This window comes from Tenebrio molitor, chromosome 4, assembly GCF_963966145.1.
Source record: "Tenebrio molitor chromosome 4, icTenMoli1.1, whole genome shotgun sequence".
Lineage (NCBI taxonomy): Eukaryota > Metazoa > Arthropoda > Insecta > Coleoptera > Tenebrionidae > Tenebrio > Tenebrio molitor.
Window position 1 is genome coordinate 3,809,280 of NC_091049.1, and position 24,281 is coordinate 3,833,560.

Sequence of the window (24,281 nt, forward strand, 5' to 3'; positions counted from 1 at the left end):
ATAGAACAAAATTCAAAAAAAAATTATATGCGATAACTATAGAGGTATACTTTTTGATAAAAAAAAACCTCAGTAACGTTCAAACTTAAAAATTTCACGAAAACGGTCGCATTTCGACCGCTGGGCGACCTCTAGTATTTATTATTCTCGTAGAGATTATTCTACAGACTGGGAACATTACTTTCTTAGGAAAATTCCTCGTGCAAAAACCGTTGAAAAGTATCAACGTTACAAGCATCTACAGGGTCATTATAAATGATTGTCCCATCGCAGTTGGCGTTGAAGAACCACACAAATTTGGGATGTGCCGCTAGCTTCGCAACGTTAGACAAACTAGTAGACAAATTTACATAACCGCCAGCAGCGCTACCTATCGGCGATGCTAGTCTCACTCATGTTATAAAGCTTGCAGCACATTCAAGTATGCCATCAACGCCTACTGCGATGAGACAATCATTTATAATGACCCCGTACTTGTTGACATGCCTAAAAGGAAGTAAAGAGGCACAGACAAGATTTAACGAGATCTTCAACAGTTCGCTAATTATTATTGCCTAGAAAGGATATAGGCAAAGGAACAAGGAAATGAATTGAAAAAACGGCCGACGGAAAGGTACCGTAAAAGCCGTATGGCAATAAAAACGGGAATGGCAATTTAAAAAAAAAAAAAAAAACGTCTGACATTTTAACGAAATAAAATTAGGTTAGAAAATATTTTTAATTTTTGTAGTGCATTCTCCCTATTCCCCCTCCACGGAATATGACAATATGAAATTGGGAAAAAGCTTACTATGTAACCTGTGTAACTCTGGACAATAATTGGTTACCTACAAAAATTACTTTACACTGTTAACAGAATTAGTATGTCGTCTACGCCTACTCTAAATATATATTTATTTGAAAGCCCGATAGTTTGAATGAGTTAAAATATTTTTCGGTCTTATTACATATGTTTTGGGTTTATAGAAATAAATGTTGTTAATTAGTATTAAGATGTTTTTGTTTATAAGTACATACATAGTTGGAAACTTAATTTTGCATATTAAGTCTTTTCAGTTTTACATTTTCTAAATTATTTTATTGGGATTAGGATGAAGTTCGAATGAGTTAGTTAAATTTATTTTTGGTTTTATTATGTATTGGGTTTACAGGAATAAATGTTTAACAGTATTAAGATGTTTTTGACTGATTAATTATTATCCATTAAAAAAAATTGTTAAGCATAGTCTTCGCTGATTCTAAAATGTCTGTCATATCAAAATATGACAAAAAACCATCAGGTCCTTTAGTAGTCTAATATGTGTAACTTTTTAACTCAGATTATTATGCCTAGTTTTCTTAGTAATTTTCCTACGGAGTGATCAAGAATGACTGAGTCTGTTGGTAACAATGAAATTTGGCAAATTTAAAATTTACCAACGAAGGTTAATTTTTGTAATAGTATAAACATAACCTGCATAACCAAGAATGTTTTTAATGTCATCTCAAGTTAAAAAATCCGGTCAGTGCGTGGTCAATGCCAATTACTAGACAAAAATCACCAGTATTTGCAATTGTTTCATTGCCAACAGACTCAGTCATTGTTAATCACGCTGTATTTTCTATGCATTATTTTGAACAAAAACCACAGATTCAGTTGTTACGTCTGGCTCACATTTTTTAAGAAATCATAAAAAATGGTAATTTTCCTTATTTTTGGCATAAAAATCTGGCTCACATTTCTAAAAAGGACCATAAAAAATAGGGTAGTTTCCATAAAAAATTGATGTTTCAGTAGATAAAATGAGCTTAAAAACAGGTCATTTACTTAATTTTTTGTGTTTTTGAAAAGACATCAATGGGCTGTTTTTCAAACTCGACAAACTTCAACAGCTAAAACTTGAAAATCAACTCATTTTTCTAAAAACATGATGTTTTTGGGAAAATCTGAGTTAGAAAAAAGGGGTTAAAAATAAGGGTAAAAAGTCAAATTCAATATTGTTTTTTGATGTTATGGTTGAAAAAATGCATAGAAAATAGGAAAATGACTAAGAAAACTAGACATACTCACGTGGATTTTTGTTTCACAATTTAACCAACTGTATGTACCTACCATTAACATTTAAAATTAATAATTGCGAAAATAAATCGTAAAAAAAATGTGTTACCGCGTTTCTAATGAGTACATGTTGCTGACGAGTAAACTGTTGCAAACAAGTTAATAAAGTGGCACTTTTCGTTATTGATTTCTACCTAGTAAAATGACTGTTTTCCATCGTTTACTTACCTCAATTCTCCACTTGTTATTAATTTATTTAACAATTAGTTTTTGTTCAAGAAAAAAATTAATGAATTTAATTATCAGTCATCAGTTGCACACCTTGAGCTGAGAATCTTTTTTTCACGAAAAAATATAAAACGATAATGTATAAAAGATCAGCTCCTTCAAGTAGATCTTTTGAGTCGTTGAGACACACACTCGCGACATTTTCGTCAAAGTAAGAGTTAACGATGCAATCCGCAATTAACAACTTCTACAACAACCAGAATATTTTTGTAACTGGAGGTACCGGTTTCTTAGGCAAAGTCCTCGTGGAAAAACTGTTGAGAAGTACCGACGTTGCAAGCATCTATGTGTTGACACGTCCGAAGAAAGGTGAAGACGCACAGACAAGATTCGAGAAGATCTTCAACGCTCCGGTGAATATGTGAAAGATAATTTGACGATTATTGTTAGAGAAGATTTTGTTAGCTCTTCGACAGGGTGAAGATCGAACGTCCAGATTTCAAAACCCGTGTGGTCGTACTAGACGGTGACCACACAAAAATCAATTTGAATTTACCACTGAAGTGTCGTGAAGAGTTACTCTCGAAAATCAACGTAGTCTTTCACGTTGCCGCAACTGTGAATTTCGATGAAAATATTAAAACAGCTTTTAATGTCAACGTGAAGGGGACAGAGAATGTGTTGTCGTTCTGCAAGAAATGTCACCATTTGAAGGTAAGACAAGAAATGCACTTTAATGTGCCACTCAAAATATTTGTAGTCGTTTGTTCACGTCTCTACGGCATTTTGCAATTGGAAAAGAAACCACGAAGGTGAAATCGACGAAATCGTGTACGATTGTCCTTTACACTATAAAAAAGTAGAAGTCATGTTGGAAGACATGTCGTTGGAAGAAGCGCACAGCAAAACTGCTGAGTAAGTGAGAAAAAAATTATACACACTTTAGTATACTTAATGAAAATCAAGTATAATAGGTGCGTGGCCTAATACCTACACCTTCACCAAAGCACTATCTGAGGTGTTGGTGAAAGATAATTCTGAAGATCTACCAGTTGGAATTTTTCGACCAGGAGCAGGTAGATATCGAAATGTTTTGATAAAATAAGGAAGACCGGACATTTCTAGTGACATCTTCTTATATGGAACCAATTAAATACTGGAAGGATTCCTTGGGCGCTCCTTGCAACCTGATTGGTTTCGCACTTTTAGGATATGGTCGACTTTTCGCTTGCGATTACCACCGTAAGCTAGAGGTTGTTCCAGTCGACATGACAGTGGCAGCACTCATAGCAAGTGCTTGGGACCTAACCAATAAAAACACAAAAGTTCCCGTTTACAATTACATCTCATCCAACGACAATCCCATCAATGTTTACGATTTCTTTTCATACTGTTCTCTGCATTTGACTCGTTATCCTTTGAGCAATGCTGTGTGGACGCCGAGATTCAAGATTGTCGAAAGCTTGGATGAATTCAAACTTTGGACATTCTGGTACCACTTTTTACCAGCACTTCTGATGGATTTTATTAGTCTACTCTGCTTCAAGAAGCCACATTTCTTCTCTAAAATGACAAAAATAAACAGCATATTTCAAAAATCTGCATATTTCACTACAAGGAGTTGGCCTTATTCAAATAAAAATGTTAAGGACTTGTGGAATAAAATGGACAAGGGAGATCGAGAATTGTTCTGTTTTGATTTGAGTAAGGTGAATTGGTTAGAACACATTCGCAATTTGCAGAAAGGATTGAGGATTTATCGGTTCAAGGATCCGCTGAGTACTTTACCCCAAGCCAAGACCCGGATGCAAAGGTAATAACGATAATTTTTTACCGGAAATTACCTAATAATTTTCTTTTAGATTTGAAATTATCCACTCTCTGCTCTGGCCTCTATTTGGTTTCATTTTAACATATTTCGTTTGTAATTTTTTTGTAAAAACGATTTTCTAGTTTGTGAATGTGTCAAATTGTTGTCTCCCTACGACGTATTGTTTAACCAATATACAGGATGAACCAATAAAGCCAATCAATGTATTATTGTTATAACCAACAACGAAAACCTCCAATTAGCTAATCTGAATCTGGCAAAAATTTGTGTACTACAATTTTGAACAACACTGTATTTTTGACTAAGAATATTTACATATTTTTCTTCGATACCTCCCTAGAAAATGAGTATTGTTATTTATTTTCCCTGATGGTGAAATTTTCCCAAAATAACGATTTAAAGACTTCCGGTTGAGATGCACTGGAGACTACTCGAAAGTACAACCTAAATGTGGGGGTGGGTGGTGATAATCGGAAGAAAGAAAACTCCGAGTGGTTTAAACGAGTGCACACGTACAAATCTGATTATTTGATAATAAAAACGTTTCTCACACTCAATAATTATGTATGTACAAAAATGAAGGGTTGTGCCCTCGCCGCGACAAAAAAAAAGGAAAACTCTCGAAAAGTAAATTGAATTCAAAAACTAAATTTAAAAAAAGGGGGAGAGCCGAAAGTGAAGCCGGATATCGTCCTCGACGCTATTCTTCTACGCCGCCCACGATCGGCGGGACCGTTCCCTCGGGCCTCACCTCGTTTCCCAAAAAAAAAAGCTAAATTCAAAATAGAAAAGGAAGTCGCGCGGCGGACGAGGACGCAAAAGATAAAGAAATAAAACAAACACGAGCTCTTTAAAAAAAAAACTGTCATCGCTCTGACCGGCCGTTTGCAGGCGATACCTCGAATCCGAACAAAAAAAACGTTCTGCCTGAAACGACGCGCTGGCTTCGCGAAAACTAAAATTTTTTTCTATCACTCTGACCTTGGACCTGGACGTTCCTCGGGCCCACGGTGGACGACGAAATCCAGGCGTGGAATTTGACTCCGCACTCCGGCGTTCGGTTCTCCGCGAACCTTCCGTCGGGATCCGTAAATCCGCTCCTCGGCGTCTGGGTTTGGCCTTCCTGGACTCTTCTTCCAGCCTCACCCTCTTCGGACCCTCCACGTCTCCACACCCTTTTCTCGCCGTTCAACCACTCGCCGTTTCAGCCCCGTTCACAGTCCCGCACCCGTACAAATCTAACCTCCCTGACCAAAGACCAAAAAGCCCCTCCTCGCACTCTCTCCTGTCTGTCTTTTATCGTTTCGCCCCTCTCAATTCGGGCTTTTATTATTTTTGGCGGAAAACGTCGTGCGCACGATGATCGAATCATTGACAAAACTTGCATTTTTTTTAAGTGTAACAGTACCAAGATAACAATTTTAAAAGGAAATCGATAGATTTTTTCGTCAAAAAAAGTGCAAGTTTTTCATTTCATTTCAAAAAAGTGCCATAGCGGCTCATTTTTGCACGCATTTTGCGTTAAAAAAAGTGCCGCAGCGTGTCATTTTTTAACGCAATTATAAAAATTTTCATTCATAATTAAATTAGTAGTTTTCTTAACGAGTTTGTATGTAAATTGGGATTTTTTTGGCATGAATGGGCCAATTTAAAACGCGAGTAAAACGAGGGCTCACACAGGAGAAAATTTTCAAATTTTGAGAGTGTCAAAAAAATTGTTATCTAAACTTACGGGCGCCAAAAAAATGTTGTATGCAACTCATTAGTAAAGTATCTTTTTTTTACTCGGCGGATTTGCGCACGAGCGGCAAATTTTCCTTCGCGTAAAAAAAGTATTACCTTACTCACTTGTTGCATAAGTAACTATTAAGTACATATCTGTAAAATTGATGTAAAAACTGTATTTATTAATGAATTAGGAATAAGTACATGCGACTTTGCTCTGTTTTTAAGGTATATCAGAAAGTTAAAATGTTAATGCATTTTGGTATATTTTTAAGATATTTTTAAAAAAGTCTGTTTGTATAAAAATAGTTTACCTAACGAGTTCGGGAAAATAAATTTCTTTTGAGCTATGAGTACAAAAATTATATTTTAGAAAACGAAGATAATAAAGTCAGTACACAATATCATCGAATTACCAGAGATACTAAAACCAAAGAACTTTTAAATAAAATAGAAACAAAAGAATTTGGTTTTGTTTATGACAAGAGAGTTATTCTAGAAAACTTTGATACAATACCATTTGGATATTAATTAGACAAAAAAGAAATTAAAGCATGTAATGAGTAATTTGTATACTAGATGATGCAGATAAGACTATTCTGCGCTCTCTTATTAAAAAATATTTCGGTTATACAGGGTGTTTTCGAATTTGAGGCGTTCCCTGTAACACGAGGTACTATACATTATTCTTAAGAATTTTAGCCTAAATCTTCTTAGTAAAATGTTTGTATTAACGGAGATAATTGATCGTATATTTTTATTGTTTTCTAAAATTTTGAGTCCGGTCCTGTCTATTTCTCCGCTGTAGATTAATAACTGACGTGGCCCAAGATGGTATCTTTCCGGAAATCGCTTTGCCTACTCTCTGGACGCCGCAACTACATTCTGATAACGTACATTTGACAATTCTTGGGTGCGTTCCATTAAAATTCGAAAAGTACTAGTTGTTTTTAACATTTTAAATTAAAAAACGTCTGCCGAAAAGCATTATACATACCTTGTGTGTGAAACATTTTGCAACGTTCAGTTTATGAAACACTCTGCTGCGGGTCGTGTTTCAAATTAAACTTGGCGCTGCAAAATATAACTTCCCACACTCGATTGTAAATAGCTATTATCCGTTCCAGACAAAAATGGATACAAAAAAGTACGGAGTTAGCTTATCATCATCTTGACATCTGCAACATATTCTGTTGTGCCCGTAATTTGTCTCTGACCAAATTTACCCCACAAGGAATTCTTTTTGAATTTTGAATGATTATAGAGTACATATATTTATTATCATTATCAAATAAAGAAACTCCAAAGTTGTAAAGAAAAAAGAATAGATTGTAATTTAAGATTCGATTTAACAGAAAGACCTAATAAAACAATTAAATTAAGAGAAAAACAGATTGGTGAAATTAAAAATTGTAAAAAAGAGAAGAAAAAATATTGTGATATCAAATTTTCTCCAACTCAGATAGGTGGATTTTTACCTGCTTCAATTCCTGCAGCAATAGCTGTAGCTAGAGCATTGGGATTAGGTGCAGCTGGTTATGCAGGTACTAAATTAGCACAAAAAGCCTTCGGAGATGGTATAAAAAAAGATTAAAAAACATATGGACAAGGAATAAAACTGATAGGAAAAAGGGCTTAAGTAATATAGAAATATCTGATATAATGGAAAATGAGAAGAATTCACCAAATTTTCGCGGTGTTTTTGCAATTGACATGTTACCAAAAAAAAATTAGAAAAGATTAATCAGGTAGGTATAATTAATTTTCAATCATCTAATTGTAATGGCTGGGCTGGGTATGTTACATAAACAAACCATATTTAAAAAATATTTTATATTTTTACAGTTTTGGAATCTCCCCACCAGAAAAAAGTAAAAAATATTTATTAAGTAGCAGAAAAAATTATGCGTGGAACGTGGAATAGTTACAAATGAATTCTTCTGTTTATGTGGTTATTACTGCATACGTATATGTAATAATTAATGAAAACAAAGGCAAAGATTTTTATGATATACATATAATGCAACAAGATTTATAAACGGCACTTTAGACACGCGTTTTATGTTAGGCACGAGCGAAGCGTAGCGGAGCGAGTGTTTAATAAACAAGTGTCTAGAGAAGTTTATAAACGAGTTGAATACTATACTTTTTCTACGACCAAATTAACAAATGGAACACACAAACGAAACAAGCAACTTTTTTATTAAACGTTAATTTAAACATACAAACTAAATGAACATACCAAATAGGAATATATATATTTCTCAGGATACAAACTGTTGGTGGCTTTAGGTCCATATTTGAAAAATACAACGAATTATTCCACTGCAATGACGTTTTCTTGCACGCCGGATGCGAAACTGATAAACGTCAAAATACGAACTTGATCTAGAGCTAAATATGTCCAAAAAATTCAAGCCGTGTTTAAAGAAACTTCGAGCGTGTTTAATATCCCGAAAACGCCCGAATGGACACCAAGTTGTGACTAATGAACAATCGTTTTTAAAGTGACGTTTTGTACACTATTTGTCAGTGAAAAATGTGACACTTTATAGAAGGAAGTAGAAAAAATAAATGAAAAAGAAATAAATTTACGTGAAGAAGAACTTATTTGTCAGTAATTTTAATTACTTTCCCAGAAAAAAATACTTAGAAAAAGTTCACTTAAACGGTAATTGATGATTCTTATTGTAATAAATAAGATGTATTACTTCGGTCTGCCAGTATTTTTTACTATTTCTCAGTATTTCATCTTTATTAGGCCTGGAAATGAATATTACTAATTATTTAGAACAATTTGGGTATTTAGCGTCAGCGTCCACAAAGTGGACTAGTACTTCGCATGCTGAAGCAGACTCAGGTCTACAACTAGAGAGTAATGAAACAAGCGACTCTTTAATAAGATTTCATGAATTCTATAATTTTCCGGCTGATGGAACATTAAATCAACCAACACTTGCTTTGATCAGTAAATCTAGATGTGGTGTTAAAGATAATCCTACTGCTTATAGAGTACATAATAAAAAATGGACTAAAACAACTCTCAAATGAGATTTTTCATTAGCTACAAATGAAATGAAAGAATTGGCAGGAAAAGCTTTTGATCAATTGCAATCTGTTTCAAACTTAAAGTTTGAATACAGGGTGAATTCGAAATACGTCACAATCTTAAAACCCCAGTATCTTCAGGACGTGAATAAATCGAAAATGTGGTTAACATTTTAAATTCATAAAGTCCAATTTAACTTAATTCCATCCCGAACGAGACGCTTCTGAAAGTTCTATAAATCAAAACATGAATATCCGCAAAACGATTTAAAAACCCAGAGTGACAAAACCTTGTTTTGAATGAAATAGCCGAAATAGTTATTTACGAACCAAGTGCGGGAAGACGATGTTCCCGCATGAGCGCATTTTTTAAAGCACGAGCGAGGAAGGAGCGAGTGCCTTTAATTAATGCGCGAATGAACGGAAGATGTCTTCACGCAAGTGGTTGGTACGAAATTAAATAAAAAATTTTGTTTTAATATATTAAACATAAACGAACATAAAACCAAGTAGGCAGTGATCTTTGGTTATTGGAAACAATTGTTTCACTTGATATTTCAATTTTTGCAATAATTTGTGAATTTTGTAGGAACAATTTTCAACGATTATAAATCTTTCCGTAATTTTTTAATGGAGGAAAACCCAGGGAAGTTGTATTTTAGGTACTAAATTTTATTATTATCAAGACAGATTTTTTTTTGATGCCTCAAAGGGCCAGTGTCAATTATTTGCCTGTAATGGATCCATTTCATCACTAGTGTGATTAATAAACAAACATTTTTACTTCGGCTCTGGAATATACCGTGGTACCTGTAGCAACACAAACAAACGTATCTAAGGAAATTTATTACTTATTAATTTCTTTCTACACTCAAAGAACTCTGCCCACACTTTTATCATCCACGAATGGTCCCACCTTACCATATGGCGCAACCTCGACTCCTGTTAGCTTCCAGTACAGTTCTTATATGACAAGCCTTGCTGGATCTAAGGTGAGACACCCTTAAACAGCGCGACAATCTGCGATTCAAAGCGCAAAACAAAGAGTAAGTTACTAAAGACACCCCTCGAACTTCAAGAGTTACTCTTTTGTTATGATGGGGACGCCCCTTGCCACTTATGAAAAAAAATCGTTCGTTCGCTTTGTTACAAGTAGGTGTAGGGCACTATCTACACTCAAGAGGGTGCAAATCTGGACGATTTAGTTCCGTTTATATTTGGAAAATGGAGTTTGACACATAGTTTGCCTCTGGTCCTTGTTTAATGTTCCAAAAAGGACTGGTAATTGTAAAGGAAAATTTTGAAAAAGAATATAAATTTGGAAAAAGAATATAAATTTGGAAAAAGAATATACATTTTGAAAAAGAATATGAATTTTAAACAAGAATTAAAATGTTGAAAAAGAATATAGATTTTGAGAAACAAATGTTGAAAAGGAATATGTATACCTACATATCTACATTTTCAAAAAGAATAAAAATGTTGAAAATGAATTTGAATTTTGAAAAAGAATATAAATTTTGAAAAGAAATGTTTTTTTAAAAACGAACGAAAATGTTGAAACAGAATAAAAGATTTAAAAAAAATTGAAGGGAAAAACTGTTTGGACTGTATTTTTTTAACGTCTTCATTTTGTCTTGAACGTGTAATTTTTGTGGTGCGATTTTGATCGATTCGTGTTGTGGCGCCCGTTCCGCCGCCCCCACCCTTAATAATAAACGAGAACACAATAGCCGATTGCGGCACCGCCGCCGCATCCGATGACGTCACGCGCTCCGTTCGCATGGAGCTTTCCCCCAACTTGGGGATTTTCGCCTCGCTCGGGTTTTCTAACTTAAATATTGATTTTTGCCCACCCCTCGCTGTAAACCAGCACGAAAATCGGCCGTGTCCAACGCTGAAACCGTGCGAAAATGTCAAGAAAAGCCGCCACCGCCGCAGTGTAAATCGCCTGCTGCACCCGTCGACAGTGGAAATCCGAGCGGTGAGGGCGGCGCGCCCGCGGTCCCGTCGTAATTATCCTTGTCAAAATTGTAGACACCACCATGGACCGTCGGAAAATCCGCACCAGTCGGCTCGACTAGGGGGAAAGACGCTTTTCTTTCCGGAAACGGGGGCGCTTTCGGACGGAGGTATGTGCAACGATCTCGATGGAAAGCCTGCGGAGTGCTGGAAAAGCGGAAAAGCGGACGGACTGTTGTGACATGTAATCACGAAGGCTGTGACCGACGACGCCCGGAAAAATGCAAAAGGAAAACACGAACCCTTCGCCGGAGATCCACCAGTACGTGGGGCCCTACAGGCTGGAGAAAACCCTCGGCAAAGGGCAGACCGGTGAGTTCCCACCCGCACCATTCCCATATTTTCACCCCGATCAACGTCACCCTTAATTTTTAATTATCTAAAGGCCACAACGCCAACCAACAACATTCCTTACTCCCTGCTCCCACCACTCTCCTTCCTCCTCGATCTCGCCTTTCCTTCCACCACAACTCCTCCCTATCCCCCAAACAAAAAAATCCAAAAAAATTAAACAAGCATAAAAATTATCACCCCCCAAAAAAATTCATAAACAATTCATAAACAAACCGTCAAAAAAATTTTTAGGTTAAGAATTTTGACAGACCCTATTTTTCATCTTTCCCCTTCATGAAACGTCATTTCCTCACATTTATTATTTCCAAATTTCTCATTTTTCCATTTTGACAGACGACTGTCTCTTGTTTACTTACACATGGCTGGCGCCTACTTGATTTGAAAATTTTGACATCTCCTTTTATTAATTTGCTTCTTGTTTATTATTTTTTATTATTAAACGTGTCGAAGTGGGTGATAAAAAATTGATAGGGAGAGGGACATGACTTTTACATTTGGGTGATGTGATTCAGGTCTGGTGAAACTGGGGGTCCAGTGCGTGACCGGGAAAAAAGTCGCCATTAAAATAATCAACAGAGAGAAACTGAGCGAGAGCGTCCTGATGAAAGTAAGAACCACAACAAACACACCCCCTGTAATTAACCCCCACGATTCTAGGTCGAGCGTGAAATAGCTATAATGAAACTAATCGACCACCCCCACGTCCTGGGGTTGACTGACGTTTACGAGAATAAGAAATATTTGTAAGTCGGAGAATGCCGTGTTTGCGTCCCCTAATCGCGCCCTTGCAGGTACCTAGTTTTAGAGCACGTTTCCGGCGGGGAGTTGTTCGATTATTTGGTGAAGAAGGGTAGGTTGACCCCGAAGGAGGCGAGGAGGTTTTTCAGACAGATCATTTCCGCCCTAGATTTTTGCCACAGCCATTCCATCTGGTAAGTGACAGATCTGAGTCCGATTGATTTCTAATGGTGTGAGCAGCCATAGGGACCTCAAGCCTGAAAATTTACTCTTAGACGAGAAGAACAACATCAAGATTGCCGATTTCGGGATGGCTTCTTTACAGCCGATGGGCTCCATGTTGGAGACGAGCTGCGGCTCCCCCCACTACGCGTGCCCCGAAGTGATCAGGGTAACCACCCCCGGTGGGGAAAATTTCACGTGACTTTTGCCTTCCAGGGAGAGAAGTACGACGGGAGGAAGGCCGACGTCTGGTCTTGTGGAGTTATTCTCTACGCCCTCCTGGTGGGGGCGCTGCCCTTCGACGACGATAACCTTCGACAGCTACTGGAGAAGGTGAAAAGGGGTGTGTTCCACATACCCCATTTTGTCCCCCCAGATTGTCAAAGCTTGCTGAGAGGGATGATCGAAGTGAATCCGGACAAACGACTCACTGTAAGTTCTTGCGCGTTCTCACCCCCCAACTAATACGAGTTTTTAGTTGACCGAGATCAACAAGCACCCATGGGTGACAGCTGGGGGTAAGGGTGAACTAGAACTCGAATTGCCCATGATGGAGGTGGTCCAAACTCACGTCCTCCCCTCGATCGAGGCGGTCGATCCCGATGTCCTTCAAGCCATTTGTAGCCTTGGATGCTTCAAGGAGAAGGAGAAACTGATCCAGCACCTTCTCAGTCCAAGGTGGTGACCCCCTCGTCGGGCGAAGCATCCCACTAATTTGATTTTTTCTAGTCACAACACCGAAAAAGTGATCTACTTTCTTTTATTGGAGCGGAAGCGGCGCCGTCCGGCTTACGAAGACGACACCGACTCGATCCTGAGGATGAGAGTGTCCGAAACGTCGGACCCCCCTAAGAAGCGAATCGACACGTGTAGAGTGAACGGGCAGAGTGGTCTCCAGTTCGGCCAGATCAGCGAAGGCTCTCCTCTCACCCCCCGACGGTCCCACTACAAGCGCCACCACCCGCGCCGCAGCCCCTCCACCGGGAGCACCCACAGCAGCCTGGGGGTGCACTCGCCTACCAGATCGTCGGGGGCGTCCAGTCCGATCCTGTTCAACAGCACCACCGCCCCTCTCAACACCCACTGTAAGTGGCCCAATATGAAAAACCTCCGTGAACAATTCTTCCCCCAGCTGGGATGTCCTCGCCGGTGCAGCGCGCCGCCTCGCACCACGCCCACCGCACCTCAGCCCACGTGTCCAACACCCATGTGACGGTGACCCCCGCCCCCGCGACGCCCACCCACCACCGGGCCAACAGCAGCGGCGGCACCTCCACGTCGTCGGTGATGTCGACGCTGACGTCGCCGGAGAGCGACACCTCCAGTCTAGTTTCAGGACCTACGATTTTGACACCAATGACGCCCCCGGGGTCGCCGCACTCGGGCGCCACGAGCCACCACTGGCGGTCGAGACTCACCACCATCAAGAACAGCTTCCTGGGCTCACCGAGGTTCCACAGAAGGAAACTGCAGAGTAAGATATTCGAAACGCGTTTGACGTTTAATCCGATCGAGGTTTGCAGCCTCGTCTGAAGAAGTCCATTTGACGCCGGAGTCGTCCCCGGAACTCACCAAGAAGTCCTGGTTCGGCAGCCTGATGACGACCGAGAAGGACGAAACGTTCACCATTCTGGTCAAGGGGAAGCCGCTGGCGACGGTCAAAGCCGACCTAATACACGCCTTTCTATCGGTAATCAATGCACTGCCTGTCACTATTTCTACCACCCGCTCCAAAATCCTCTCGTGTTTGGTGTGTTTTTGTGGGGAGTGTCAGTTGGCCGCTCACCAGATTACCGCACCATACTAAATATGTTTTTTGAGTCGGATGTTTTTGTGCAGATAGCGGAGCTGAGCCATTCGGTTTCTAGTCCGATGTCCTTCAGGGTGGAGTACAAGAGGGGGACGACGGGGCCGGCCATGTTCCAGCGCCACGTCCGGTTTCAGGTCGATATTTCCACCATAACAAAACAAGTCGGGGACAATGGCAAAGAACACCTTTATGCCATCACCTTCACGCTCTTATCGGGTGAGTTCCGACTTCATTCACCAATTAAAAGCGACAGATTCATTGACAGACTTGTTCGAACGAATCAAGAATCGAAACAGTAGAAAAAAAGTTAAAAACCAGTTTGATGAATTTTATTTTGACAAGTGACAGTTGATGATCGGTCTGAACTGATCTACGATCTGACTTTCGCTTCTCGCGCCTCTTTTATTTAAACAACGTACGAATCAATCAACGACTGGACTTTTGTGCAGGCAACATCCGCCGTTTCCGGCGGGTGTGCGAGCACATCCAGGCGCAAGTGTGCACCCGGAGGCCGCCGCCGAGCCCCCGCGCCCAGAGAAAATTCGCCACCGAGCTGTCGGAGAGTTCGAGTTGCGGTTCGGACTCCAGCGAGCTCTACCTGAACGCGAGACAGGTACCACCCCCCCGATTCGTGTTTCCGCCGTCTGACGCGTCTTTTCCAGCTGAACGTGCTGCAGCTCGAGAGCAGCGACCTGGAGAGCGAGTGCAGCGTGTTCGACGTGCGGACGGCGACGCGGGAGGTGTCCAGACGGGCCTCGACCAACAACAACACCGAGTCGATCGAACAGACCACCCCCGGCACCCCCAAAGCCGTCAGGTCCAACTCGGAGAACACGGATTCGTGCGAAAAGACGTGCATAACGACCATGTCGGGCAGTTCCATAGCGTAATTGGGGCGGCGGTGTATACAGGGTGGTCCGACGTGTCGCGACGCGCGGGCCCCTCTCGTATACGGAGCGGCGGGCGGGGCAGGCGAGCGCCCGCGACTGTATCATATACGCGTCTCGCCGCCCCCGCCTCGTCTATTAGCATCATTATTATTAAATGAAATTGTGTTCTCTCGGCAGATTGTTATGACATTGCTTTTGTACATACGCTGGAAGCTTATGTGATTTTGGATATTGTTCAGTGTAGTTGTAAAGAAAATTGTTGAACAATTATAAGTTGAATAAATGGCGTAACCGTTACTGTCAAAAAAGATACAAACTAACCCCAAAAAGTGCGTAGATAGGAGAAAAATGTGACATTCTGTATATATACTCTACTTAAGTCTACTTAATGCTGAGTCTCACTGGCCCCTCCCACGAAAAATCAAACCTACGACTTATCCGATTGGTTGATCGATGAAAATTGTATTTAGAGAAATTGCCGGCCATTGTCAAATAATATTAGGATTTATAGAATTATCTAAACATTTCAAATCGCATAATTTCGCTTGATCTGACGATTCTTGTGTATCGACATATCAATTTTATCAGCAGCTCAATATTTATTCTCCTTGATTACCTATTATGTCGTCAAAAAATACGTAACGTTCCGGAGTTATGTTTGACAGAGGGGAGACAACCCCTCGACACTTGTACCTTTGTAAATAATTCAATGCTCGTGTAAATTACTTTCTAATTGCAATTTTATTGACTACGTTTATAAAAGAATAATGACAAGTTACCTGTTTCAGTTGACACTGTTTGTTTCTGTTCTTGCACACGTACGTTAGTGTTATAGTGAATTATTTTATATAATAAATGAATTAAAGTGAATATAGTTTATGTGTAAGTGCTTGTAAATAATATTGTGATAAATAAATCAATTTGCACAATACGGCCCTTTTTCGTTTCCAATTCACCCGAAGACGACCCTGACTCACCGGAACCTGCCGGGGGACGCCGGAAGCTCGTGAATTGATCAAGCAACATATGTTCCGAAACAACAGCGCGATCACCACAACATAATCCCCACAATAATAATACTAATAACGGTGATAATTTCAAACTAAAATGAGCTAACTCCCAACGAAAACAAAAGAATTTGTGTTGTTGAGAGGTCGGTGCTATTTCCCCAACACTAATCAATTCACTTGTTTTTATTATTATCGTCACATTTATTTGGTGTTGCTGAAAGGCACAGTTAGGATTGCATTTGTTTATTAAGTTTTGTCCCCGTTGTTGTAACAGGATTGGTCCGACGGGGACCCTTGCCGCAACTCGCCCTAGTCGCGCTGCACGTACCTGAACTGCGATAATTAACCTTTAAAAAGGGGAGCCGTGGAACAGGTGGGGTGGTGCCATTTGGCCGGGGGTCGCGCCACGTCGCCAGTCGCCACGATGATCTTGCAGCCGGTGGAGCTGACCAAAATCCACTACTACGACGCCCGCAAGGAGATCGCGACGGTCTCGCGGGAAGTCTTCGACAACCACCTCAACGCCAACGTAGTCGTCGAGAAGAACCTGTTCCGCCACCGGTGGGTCTTGAAGATCAACGAAATCGGGGGCGGCAGGGATCGAGTGCGGTGGCGCCTGGTCGTGTGCATCCTGGTCCTGAGTTGCCTGGTGGTGGCGGTGGTTTTCGGCGTGTACTTCGGCTTGTTCGGCAGCAAGAGAGTCCAGGTGGTCTACACCTTCGGGTCGAACCGATCCAGTGCGACAGTGCTGCCAACCTCGCCGCTGACCCACGAGAGGGTAAGATTTTTGAGACTGTGTGACGCGTACTGAGTTGAGTCGCAGATCACGGCGAGCTTCTGTCAAAACTGCACGCGTGGCCGCATCTGCATGAAGCTAGCAGAGACGGCGGTTCCGACGTGCGTGGACGCGCTGGACAGGAAGGATCCGACAGGGTGCGGGGGGTTTTGCTCCGTCAACACGCAGTTCTGCCAACTGTTGGACAATCACCACCGGATCTACCAATGTTCCAACCTCAAGAACACGCTCAAGTGCCCTTCAGACGCCTTCAATTGCGGAAATATGTGCATCAAGATGAACAGACGGTGCGACGGAGTGATTCATTGTTCCAACAAATCCGACGAGCTCGACTGTGGTGAGTTTTCGCGATTTGCTGAGCTTGTGACAGGTTTCTGTTTAAGATTGCGACCTTAACACCCACTTCCGGTGCAGCAACGTCACTTCGTGTCTACCTAAATCGAAGAAATGTGACGGTATTGTCGACTGTTGGGACAAGACTGACGAGATCGATTGCAAAACAGGTGAATGGAGCCTGTCAAGCTTGGTACCCATCTTACCTGTGCTAAATTTCAGCTTCGGGTTGCAAGAACGGGACAATACCGTGCCTGAACGGTGACTGCATCCCACACTCCCACTTTTGTGACGGACAATACCACTGTCTGGACCGCTCGGACGAGCCCCAAGGTTGCCAATTATAACACAACACGGTGTTTTGTATTATTGTGTATTAAATCAAATGACATAAAAAAATTCTTAAAACAAGTCTTCACAGTAGTCTGATAAAAACTCGAGAATAAAAGTAAAATCGGAAGCGCTGCCTCCTCGATCGCTGTACACCCCGACAAAACTCTTTAAAAACTCCGTAACAATCTTAAGCGTGTCCTGAAAAACTCCGATCAGAAAACCCCAGACTGACAGACGCGATACCAACCTTGTCCCAATCCCGCCTGAAAATCCCCGTGCACTGCGACTCAAAATTGTCACGAGTCAACATGTCGCGCTCGATCAAACGGGCGCAGAATCCGGCGAAAGCGCCCCACGCCGCCTTCTTGTCTTCGGCTCCGGCGAAAATCCTCACGTTTCGGGGGCACAACAGCGATTTGAACAACTCGTCACAGCCGTTGTAGTATAACCTCCAAATGTCACAAGATTTTGACAGCGCCTCCTCTTGCGTCACCGCGCTAGGCTCGTGGGCAACTGAAACCTGAGCAGTCAAGCAACCCCTTTACGGCGCAGGTGCAACTCACGCAATAACAAAAATAAATCTAAAAGCTGCGTGCAGATCGTCGCTAAAATGCACTGATTGAAGTCACCGCGCTCGTTGATGCTCTTGGTCGTTTCGTCCAACAGCGCGACCAACGCGCCCTCTTCGATCCCCTTGTTTTCAATCACGCGAATCGTCAAAGCCTGTCGAAAACTCGATTCAGACGAAATTTCAAATCGAATTGTCGTGATTACCGTGTATTTGTCGATCAAATGCGCCGCACTCGTCACGCTGTCATTGTGGTTCGGGTTGGTGCCGTCAGGGGGCAGCATAAACAGCGGCTTTTTATACTTCCGTCCCTCCGAATGGGCGAGTCTTTGGACCTCGTCGTGAAAATCCTTGGTAAAGATGCCTGTCAACGCTCAGTTACAATCTAGATTCGAGCCGTGGGGCTGCGACTTACCGAGAGTAACGTGCGAATTGACCCATTGCTTGACACGTTCCAAACAAGTTTTTTTCGCGATGCCGACGCACACTTCTTTGGTCTGGGGCAGGATGTCGAGGGACGCCAACGCATCCACGGCTCCTCGGATTTTCGGCGAGGAAATCGATTCGATTTCGCGGTCGCAAGACTCTTGCAATTCTTGCAGACAAACGGCCGCCAATTGATTCGCTTTCGCATGCAGCGCCACCTGACGGAACCACAAAATGTCAAAAATGACACGACATAACCTCAAATTCTCACTTTTTGTGCTTCCACATCGTCCTGCGGGTCGAAAACGATCGTCGATTTCAATCTCTCCAACGCGTTCTTTTTATGACTAGGTACCAGCGTCCCGCAGACGTATTTCACGCAAGTCGACGCGACTCGCTCGCTCACAAACTCCACGGTTTTTCGCAGCGAGACGGGTTGACCGTTGAAGAAGGCCTCCTCCAGTTGTTGCTGCAAACACTCGGTACAACACCTCACCAATTATCGAATCGACCTAACCTCCAATTTCTTTCTGGCGACTTCGTCGGGCGACTGCAACGCCGTCACGGGCGTTATGTGTTTGATCGTGATGGAATGACTGGTTGAAGTGGCGGTCAGAAGTTTTTTGATCTCGTCGAGGTACGGACAGCAATAGTAGAGGATGTTCTGATCGACGATCGTCAGTTGGTCGAGACCCGTCTTGGCGACTTCGTACTCGAAATCGAGACGGATCTCGGTGTAGTGGAGATGGCTGTGGTCGGGCAGGTGCGGCAGTTCGAACAACCAACCCAGGCAGAACTTTACCAGGTAGATGTTACAGTCGGGGCCCCAATCGAAGTTCCGGTAGATCCAGAACAAGTTGCTGTGCACTGAAGTGTAGTAGGGGAGTTTCAAAGTGACGTAGTCGAGCATCGACAGGTACTTGATGAGCCAAGGGACGCACAGAATCACGGATTTGCGCCTTATCGAGTTCTCCAAGAGAGATTTGACGTCGAAATTTGGACGTACCTGGAGATACAGTGAAGTGTATTATAACTAAATAAGTATGGTGGATTCCTTGTGAATTGTCTCCTAGCTAGCTGACTTTCGGTATTTACCACCATTGAGTAGTTTGAAATGATGTACCCATCGATCCATCGTACGGAAGAAAACTTCCACTGTCAAAACGTGTCAAAAAAGAGTTTTCAATGAATCTCTCCTTATTTATGCAAACTTTTCGGTGAGCCCTGCATTATTTGCAACTAATAAATTAAAATAAACTCTATTCTTGACAGATTTCAAATTCTAGTTCTAAAACATAATACAGTGAAAAATACTAAACGCGCCATCTTAATTGTTTCAATTTGATCAGTATACCGTTGGTATTCCTGCAAAACAATTCGCGCCAGAGCCTACTAAGATCAACACTATGGCGAATTTTATGCGCTGTTCGCTGTTCTGCTTTTTAAGTGTGGTCACGTGTCTCCGCATCTGTCAATAAACCTAAAATCTTTGTGAATAAAGTTTACCAAATATCAGCTAGTTGGGAGAAAATACCTAGCTTCGGTGCTTATTTAACTATTTTGCAACACTTGAACATAACCTATTTACCTGTTGCCTGATCCTCAAGTGCCTCGCCAACAAGTGCTCGGAGTAGCTGTTGCATTCAGTTTTATAAGGTATAGATTCAATAAAACCGAGAAATTTGGCCAAAATCCGCGACGATTTGATACACAAATAGTACGACTTCTTGGTCGGCAAGTCTACGTCGTTCTCTGCAAGTCACAGTTTTTTTTTAAGTCATGCAAGAAGTCGTCTCACCTCTGGTGTCCAGTTCGTTGCTGAAGCTGGTCTCGTTCAGCTCGACAATTTCGTCGATGAGAGCGTCCGCGAGGTGTCGGTTGAAACAATGATTCGCCCCCACCAAAATAAAATCTCTGTAGAACTCCTCGTTCTCGGTGAATTTCGGCAAAGAATTGAGTCCCTGGCAGTTGCCCTTCGTCACGCAGCGACTCTTCAACTTGCTCAGTTTCTGCGCGTCGACATCTAGAGATGTGACGAAGTCGTCGCAGTCGCCGTTCTGACACGTGCTCAACAGTTGAGCCTTGAAGAGTCGCGCAAAGTGGATGAAGTTGGTCGGTTCGGTCGACAGACTCAGCAGAGACTTGATTTTGCCGGCGAGACTGACCGAGTAGCTGAAACCCGGCGACATGTGGTGGCGCTCCCACAATCTCAAGATCTCGTAGAACAGGTCGCGTTGCTTGCGGAAGGCGTGGAAGGAGGGGTCGTTGGGGAAGTTTTGTCGATTGTCGGTGTCCGAATTGAAGCAAATGTTGTCTCGGAACGTGTCGACTTCGATGATTCGATCCGGTTTGGATATATTCTGCAGGTTTTCGACCAAAACGGGCGAAAACTGGGCGAGACGTCGGTTTTCGACCAACAAGCGAACGGTGGAGTTGTCGTAATTGCGCAAGATGCGTATCTGGCTTTCGAGCGCCTTGGCCGCGAAATACACCACGTTGTGGATTGAATTGAACAAGATGGACGTCCACTTGTCGTTCAAAATGGCGATGCCCCAATCGAGACTGTAGAATTGTTTCCGCAAAAGCAATGTGATCAAAAAGTACACTTCGCTCGTCAGATTCGAAACAAAATGGTTGTCCAGAAGATGGACGTAAACTCTCACGAGCTTGTCGATTCGTTCCGGGTGATTTACCGCCCCCCGATCCGGACTCACCTCCTCGGGGAACCCCCTGGAAATCTTCTTGGGACTTCCCCCGCTCTGGATACTACTCCTGGACAAAATCTTCAACCGCTCCTCGGCCAGAACGTTGCGCTCGTTGGGCAACTCGTCGGGCTCGCTCCTGTTAAAATTGAAACTGTTCTCGGACTTGTGAAACCCGTTCACTTTTTGTGTCAAATTGGTGGGCTTGATCCTGCGCTTGGTCTCCGAATTCTGCGACTTCTTCTTCGACGAGGCTCGCCTCGTCACTATGAAATCGCCCAAACACAGCGACTTGTGACACTTAGGCGTCGTGAAACTCGCGTGCGTCTTGTAAATGGGCGAAACGGGACTCATGTAGGACTGCACGCTGCTGTCCGAGCTCACCTTGGTCATCTTGGGCGTGCTGCTCTTGATGCTGTCATCGAGCTCCGAGCTCAAATCCAGCGGGAAGCTGTGCGAGCGGTTGATCTCGCTGCTGCTCTTGGAACCGTCGACGTCGCTCTTCTTGTCGCTGGTCAGCCCGCTGAAATGCTTTGGGTCACGTGTACGCACGAGAACGTCGCAACTCACCTTCCGATCTCCTCGTGGACGTAGTTGAGGAAGAACGTGACGAAATCCGCGCGCGAACATTTGTATTCCGCGGAGAGACACGCGAATTTGGGGTCCTGAGTGGTGTGTTTTGACGTTACAAAGTGAGGTTATGTTTTTATTTTTGTTTGGATTACCTGGTAGCTGAGTTTGGTCAACCATTCGAGGAAGGCGTCGAAGGCGGCTTCGTCGTTGAGCACTCGGTTTAATAACGCCTCGGCCATCGCGTCACGAAAGTAAAAGTTTCAATGAGGTCGACAAGGTAAACATAATTTTGGTTATGTTGCGGTGGCGGGATTGGTACGCATGCGCGATTGGCAACTGAGATGGTCAAGGAGATTGATGCAAAGGTGGATTCGTTGCAAAATTGCATTCGACGACCTTCCAGGCTCAAATAAAAACACCTCAAAATTCCTTGATGCAATAATAAAATTATTGAATTATGTAAAATGTAAAATTGATCATTGTTCCCTCTGTTATTAAACATCTACTTTTCAAATGTACTTTTAGCGAAATATTTATTTAAAAAAGTCGCGATTTTTTTCACAAACTAACTTGTATCCAAATTTTTATCGCAAGATTCTTATTGTTGTGATTAAAGTTACGTTGTCATGGCAACTATTTGGGCGCCAAATTCAAATATTTGTTTATATTTACACAATAAACAATAAGAATAGAAACGTACACGGCAATGTAGCTGGTTGCATAACCGAAACTAACAATTAATTATTATTATTTCGTTAAATAATTTTCGTCACGTTCTTTTATTATGATTATTTTGAAGTCATCTCTGATTATTATTAGTATTATTACTGTCACTTCGGTTAATTATGCGGTATGCAAATATGCAAATGCCGGCACGTGTTTTCTGTTTGTCGTCGTAATTTTTCTTTTGCGCAGTTTGCTGACTCCAAGTCGAGGAATTGTTTGATCTAGGGTCATAAATAGCGCTCTCTGAAATGGAAAACCCTGGAATACGTAAAATTTTTGGAATATCGTCGGTTTGTGTAGACTATTTATGCGGGAAATTTTGTTGTTGAAATCTCGGAGGAAACTTTTCCGGTGGGTTTTTGTTCGTTATACAAATTTAGGGTCAATGGGAAGCGACCTCCGCTTGTTTTAATCGATTGTTCTGCAAAATAAGTAAGAATGGTATTCTGAGAAGGGGGAAACACTTCTATGGAGTTCTACGAGGGTAATGAAGAGAAACACCTGCGGGATTTCGAACATTTTTTTAGAAATAAATGAGTACCTAGTTTAATAGGTGAGTGGAGAATAGGAGAATAATGAGCAAAAAGTTTTATACATTAGTTTACAAATACCACTTTGTGTAGTAATTTATCAAAAGTATCACTTCATTTATTTAGGCGCGATACTGCGATTGGTTCATATTGGCTAACTTCATGGAACTTGGTCCTTCGATTCTTTTCTGTTATAACTCACAACACCTACCTTCATATGAGCCATTTAATGAAAAATTAATTCGTTTTCTACCTACAATTTTTTTACTACAGAATTGAACGATTCTGCTATATTATTATCAATATGCAGCAACAGACTTCATGATAAGTTAACAACTTGATAAAGATACTGAGAAAATGGATCGTACATTGGTCCATTATTTACAAACTCGTTATAAGCACTTTCGTTATTTTATTGGTTTTGTTTACAGAAATAACGAACACAATGCAAATGACTTCCAAATATACAGGGTGACTTTGAAAGTTGTGCAGATATTTTGAACAGTCGTAGAACCCCACGAAAGGTAACGATTGAGCCAATAACGCCTTATATAAATGTTGATTTTTCTGGAAAAAGGGGGCTAAAAGTTTACGAAAAACTCAGTAGACTTTTTTGTTGTCATTTATTTCAAAATTAAGTAACTTTGACAAGAACCTCAATATTGACGTCAATTTAAATCACAAATGGCTTGCATCAATCTGGACGAAATCGATATGGTTTTGATCTTGGGAAAAGCCGTGGACATTCAAAGCTAGCACGGCAAATCTACGGTGAAAGGTTTCCTCAAAGGATAATTCCCAATGCACGATTTGTAAACGTTGTGCAGCATCTTCGCGATTTCGGGCTTTGCGAAATAAATAAGCGCGCCAACGAGAAGATCGCATTTTAGTTGCATTCGAACAAATTCTTCACGAAATTGAAAACCAGCCACGAACAAGTATTCTACGTTTTGCAAATCACCCAGTTTGAAGTTTGGCGACTTCAAAACGCCGCTCAGGAAATTCGTCAAAACCGAGGCATTCTGAATCAAGTTCAGCTTTCTGGCAAGCATTTTGAGCAACTTCTTTGATGATGATTTTATGCTTTTACTCACAATTACAATCATTTACTTTGTTATTTAAGTCTTTGTTGTTTTCTGAATAAGTTGCAGGCACTGTTGTATCGTCGCTTTACAAATTTTGTCAAAAATTCATGATGAAACTCAAAAAACTTAAACGATAAAATCAAATATAACCTCGAATGACATAAAAACGTGACTTTTTAGGTTGGTCGCACGTCAAAACTGCCCGCCAAATTTGAAATTTTTCAGCGGTTTCCAAACAAACTGATTCCTTTGATTCGTAAACCATTAATATTTTTATAAGGCAAGTTGGGTTA

The 24,281-nt window shown here is 41.6% G+C and overlaps 4 protein-coding genes across 4 annotated transcripts; 3 read left to right on the forward strand and 1 right to left on the reverse strand.

Moving 5' to 3' along the window:
• Nucleotides 1–2,490: 2,490 nt before the first annotated feature.
• Nucleotides 2,491–4,277, forward strand: LOC138128222 (fatty acyl-CoA reductase wat-like). The gene is made up of 6 exons (XM_069044412.1): nt 2,491–2,679; nt 2,732–2,980; nt 3,027–3,181; nt 3,233–3,342; nt 3,392–4,079; nt 4,129–4,277. Exons 1-6 carry the CDS (start codon nt 2,491–2,493, stop codon nt 4,217–4,219), a joined length of 1,482 nt encoding a protein of 493 aa, XP_068900513.1. The 3' UTR covers nt 4,220–4,277.
• Nucleotides 4,278–10,719: 6,442 nt separating this feature from the next.
• On the forward strand, nt 10,720–15,837 carry sff (sugar-free frosting). The gene is made up of 14 exons (XM_069046295.1): nt 10,720–10,854; nt 10,908–11,204; nt 11,759–11,853; nt 11,904–11,989; nt 12,038–12,178; nt 12,225–12,375; nt 12,423–12,638; nt 12,685–12,884; nt 12,936–13,291; nt 13,339–13,680; nt 13,730–13,896; nt 14,046–14,232; nt 14,466–14,629; nt 14,679–15,837. The coding sequence occupies exons 2-14, from the start codon at nt 11,114–11,116 to the stop codon at nt 14,904–14,906; spliced, it is 2,424 nt and encodes an 807-aa protein (XP_068902396.1). The 5' UTR covers nt 10,720–10,854; nt 10,908–11,113; the 3' UTR covers nt 14,907–15,837.
• A 454-nt stretch (nt 15,838–16,291) lies between these two features.
• On the forward strand, nt 16,292–17,405 carry LOC138129961 (vitellogenin receptor Yl-like). Its single transcript, XM_069046304.1, has 4 exons — nt 16,292–16,694; nt 16,740–17,049; nt 17,096–17,215; nt 17,268–17,405. Exons 1-4 carry the CDS (start codon nt 16,341–16,343, stop codon nt 17,390–17,392), a joined length of 909 nt encoding a protein of 302 aa, XP_068902405.1. The 5' UTR covers nt 16,292–16,340; the 3' UTR covers nt 17,393–17,405.
• Nucleotides 17,402–23,475, reverse strand: dlt (codanin-1 like protein dlt). The gene is made up of 11 exons (XM_069046294.1): nt 21,800–23,475; nt 21,645–21,739; nt 20,171–21,597; nt 19,961–20,124; nt 18,890–19,378; nt 18,644–18,841; nt 18,362–18,590; nt 18,153–18,310; nt 17,942–18,101; nt 17,626–17,891; nt 17,402–17,576 (listed from the first exon to the last, which is right to left on the reverse strand). Exons 1-11 carry the CDS (start codon nt 21,884–21,886, stop codon nt 17,448–17,450), a joined length of 3,402 nt encoding a protein of 1,133 aa, XP_068902395.1. The 5' UTR covers nt 21,887–23,475; the 3' UTR covers nt 17,402–17,447.
• Between the last annotated feature and the right edge of the window lie 806 nt (nt 23,476–24,281).

What these genes read in the sequence shown, in the direction of transcription:
- LOC138129961 (XM_069046304.1), top strand. Translation starts at nt 16,341, where the DNA reads ATGATCTTGCAGCCGGTGGAGCTGACCAAAATCCACTACTACGACGCC. An exon ending in CGCCGCTGACCCACGAGAGG is followed by an intron (nt 16,695 to 16,739) that starts GTAAGATTTTTG and finishes GTTGAGTCGCAG; the next exon opens with ATCACGGCGAGCTTCTGTCA. An exon ending in ATCCGACGAGCTCGACTGTG is followed by an intron (nt 17,050 to 17,095) that starts GTGAGTTTTCGC and finishes TTTCTGTTTAAG; the next exon opens with ATTGCGACCTTAACACCCAC.
- LOC138128222 (XM_069044412.1), top strand. Translation starts at nt 2,491, where the DNA reads ATGCAATCCGCAATTAACAACTTCTACAACAACCAGAATATTTTTGTA. An exon ending in AGAAGATCTTCAACGCTCCG is followed by an intron (nt 2,680 to 2,731) that starts GTGAATATGTGA and finishes AGATTTTGTTAG; the next exon opens with CTCTTCGACAGGGTGAAGAT. An exon ending in GCGCACAGCAAAACTGCTGA is followed by an intron (nt 3,182 to 3,232) that starts GTAAGTGAGAAA and finishes ATGAAAATCAAG; the next exon opens with TATAATAGGTGCGTGGCCTA.
- dlt (XM_069046294.1), bottom strand. Translation starts at nt 21,886, where the DNA reads ATGGCCGAGGCGTTATTAAACCGAGTGCTCAACGACGAAGCCGCCTTC. An exon ending in GTCCACGAGGAGATCGGAAG is followed by an intron (nt 21,598 to 21,644) that starts GTGAGTTGCGAC and finishes AAAGCATTTCAG; the next exon opens with CGGGCTGACCAGCGACAAGA. An exon ending in ACGATGTGGAAGCACAAAAA is followed by an intron (nt 18,591 to 18,643) that starts GTGAGAATTTGA and finishes TGGTTCCGTCAG; the next exon opens with GTGGCGCTGCATGCGAAAGC.
- sff (XM_069046295.1), top strand. Translation starts at nt 11,114, where the DNA reads ATGCAAAAGGAAAACACGAACCCTTCGCCGGAGATCCACCAGTACGTG. An exon ending in TGCCACAGCCATTCCATCTG is followed by an intron (nt 12,179 to 12,224) that starts GTAAGTGACAGA and finishes TGGTGTGAGCAG; the next exon opens with CCATAGGGACCTCAAGCCTG. An exon ending in CAGCACCTTCTCAGTCCAAG is followed by an intron (nt 12,885 to 12,935) that starts GTGGTGACCCCC and finishes GATTTTTTCTAG; the next exon opens with TCACAACACCGAAAAAGTGA.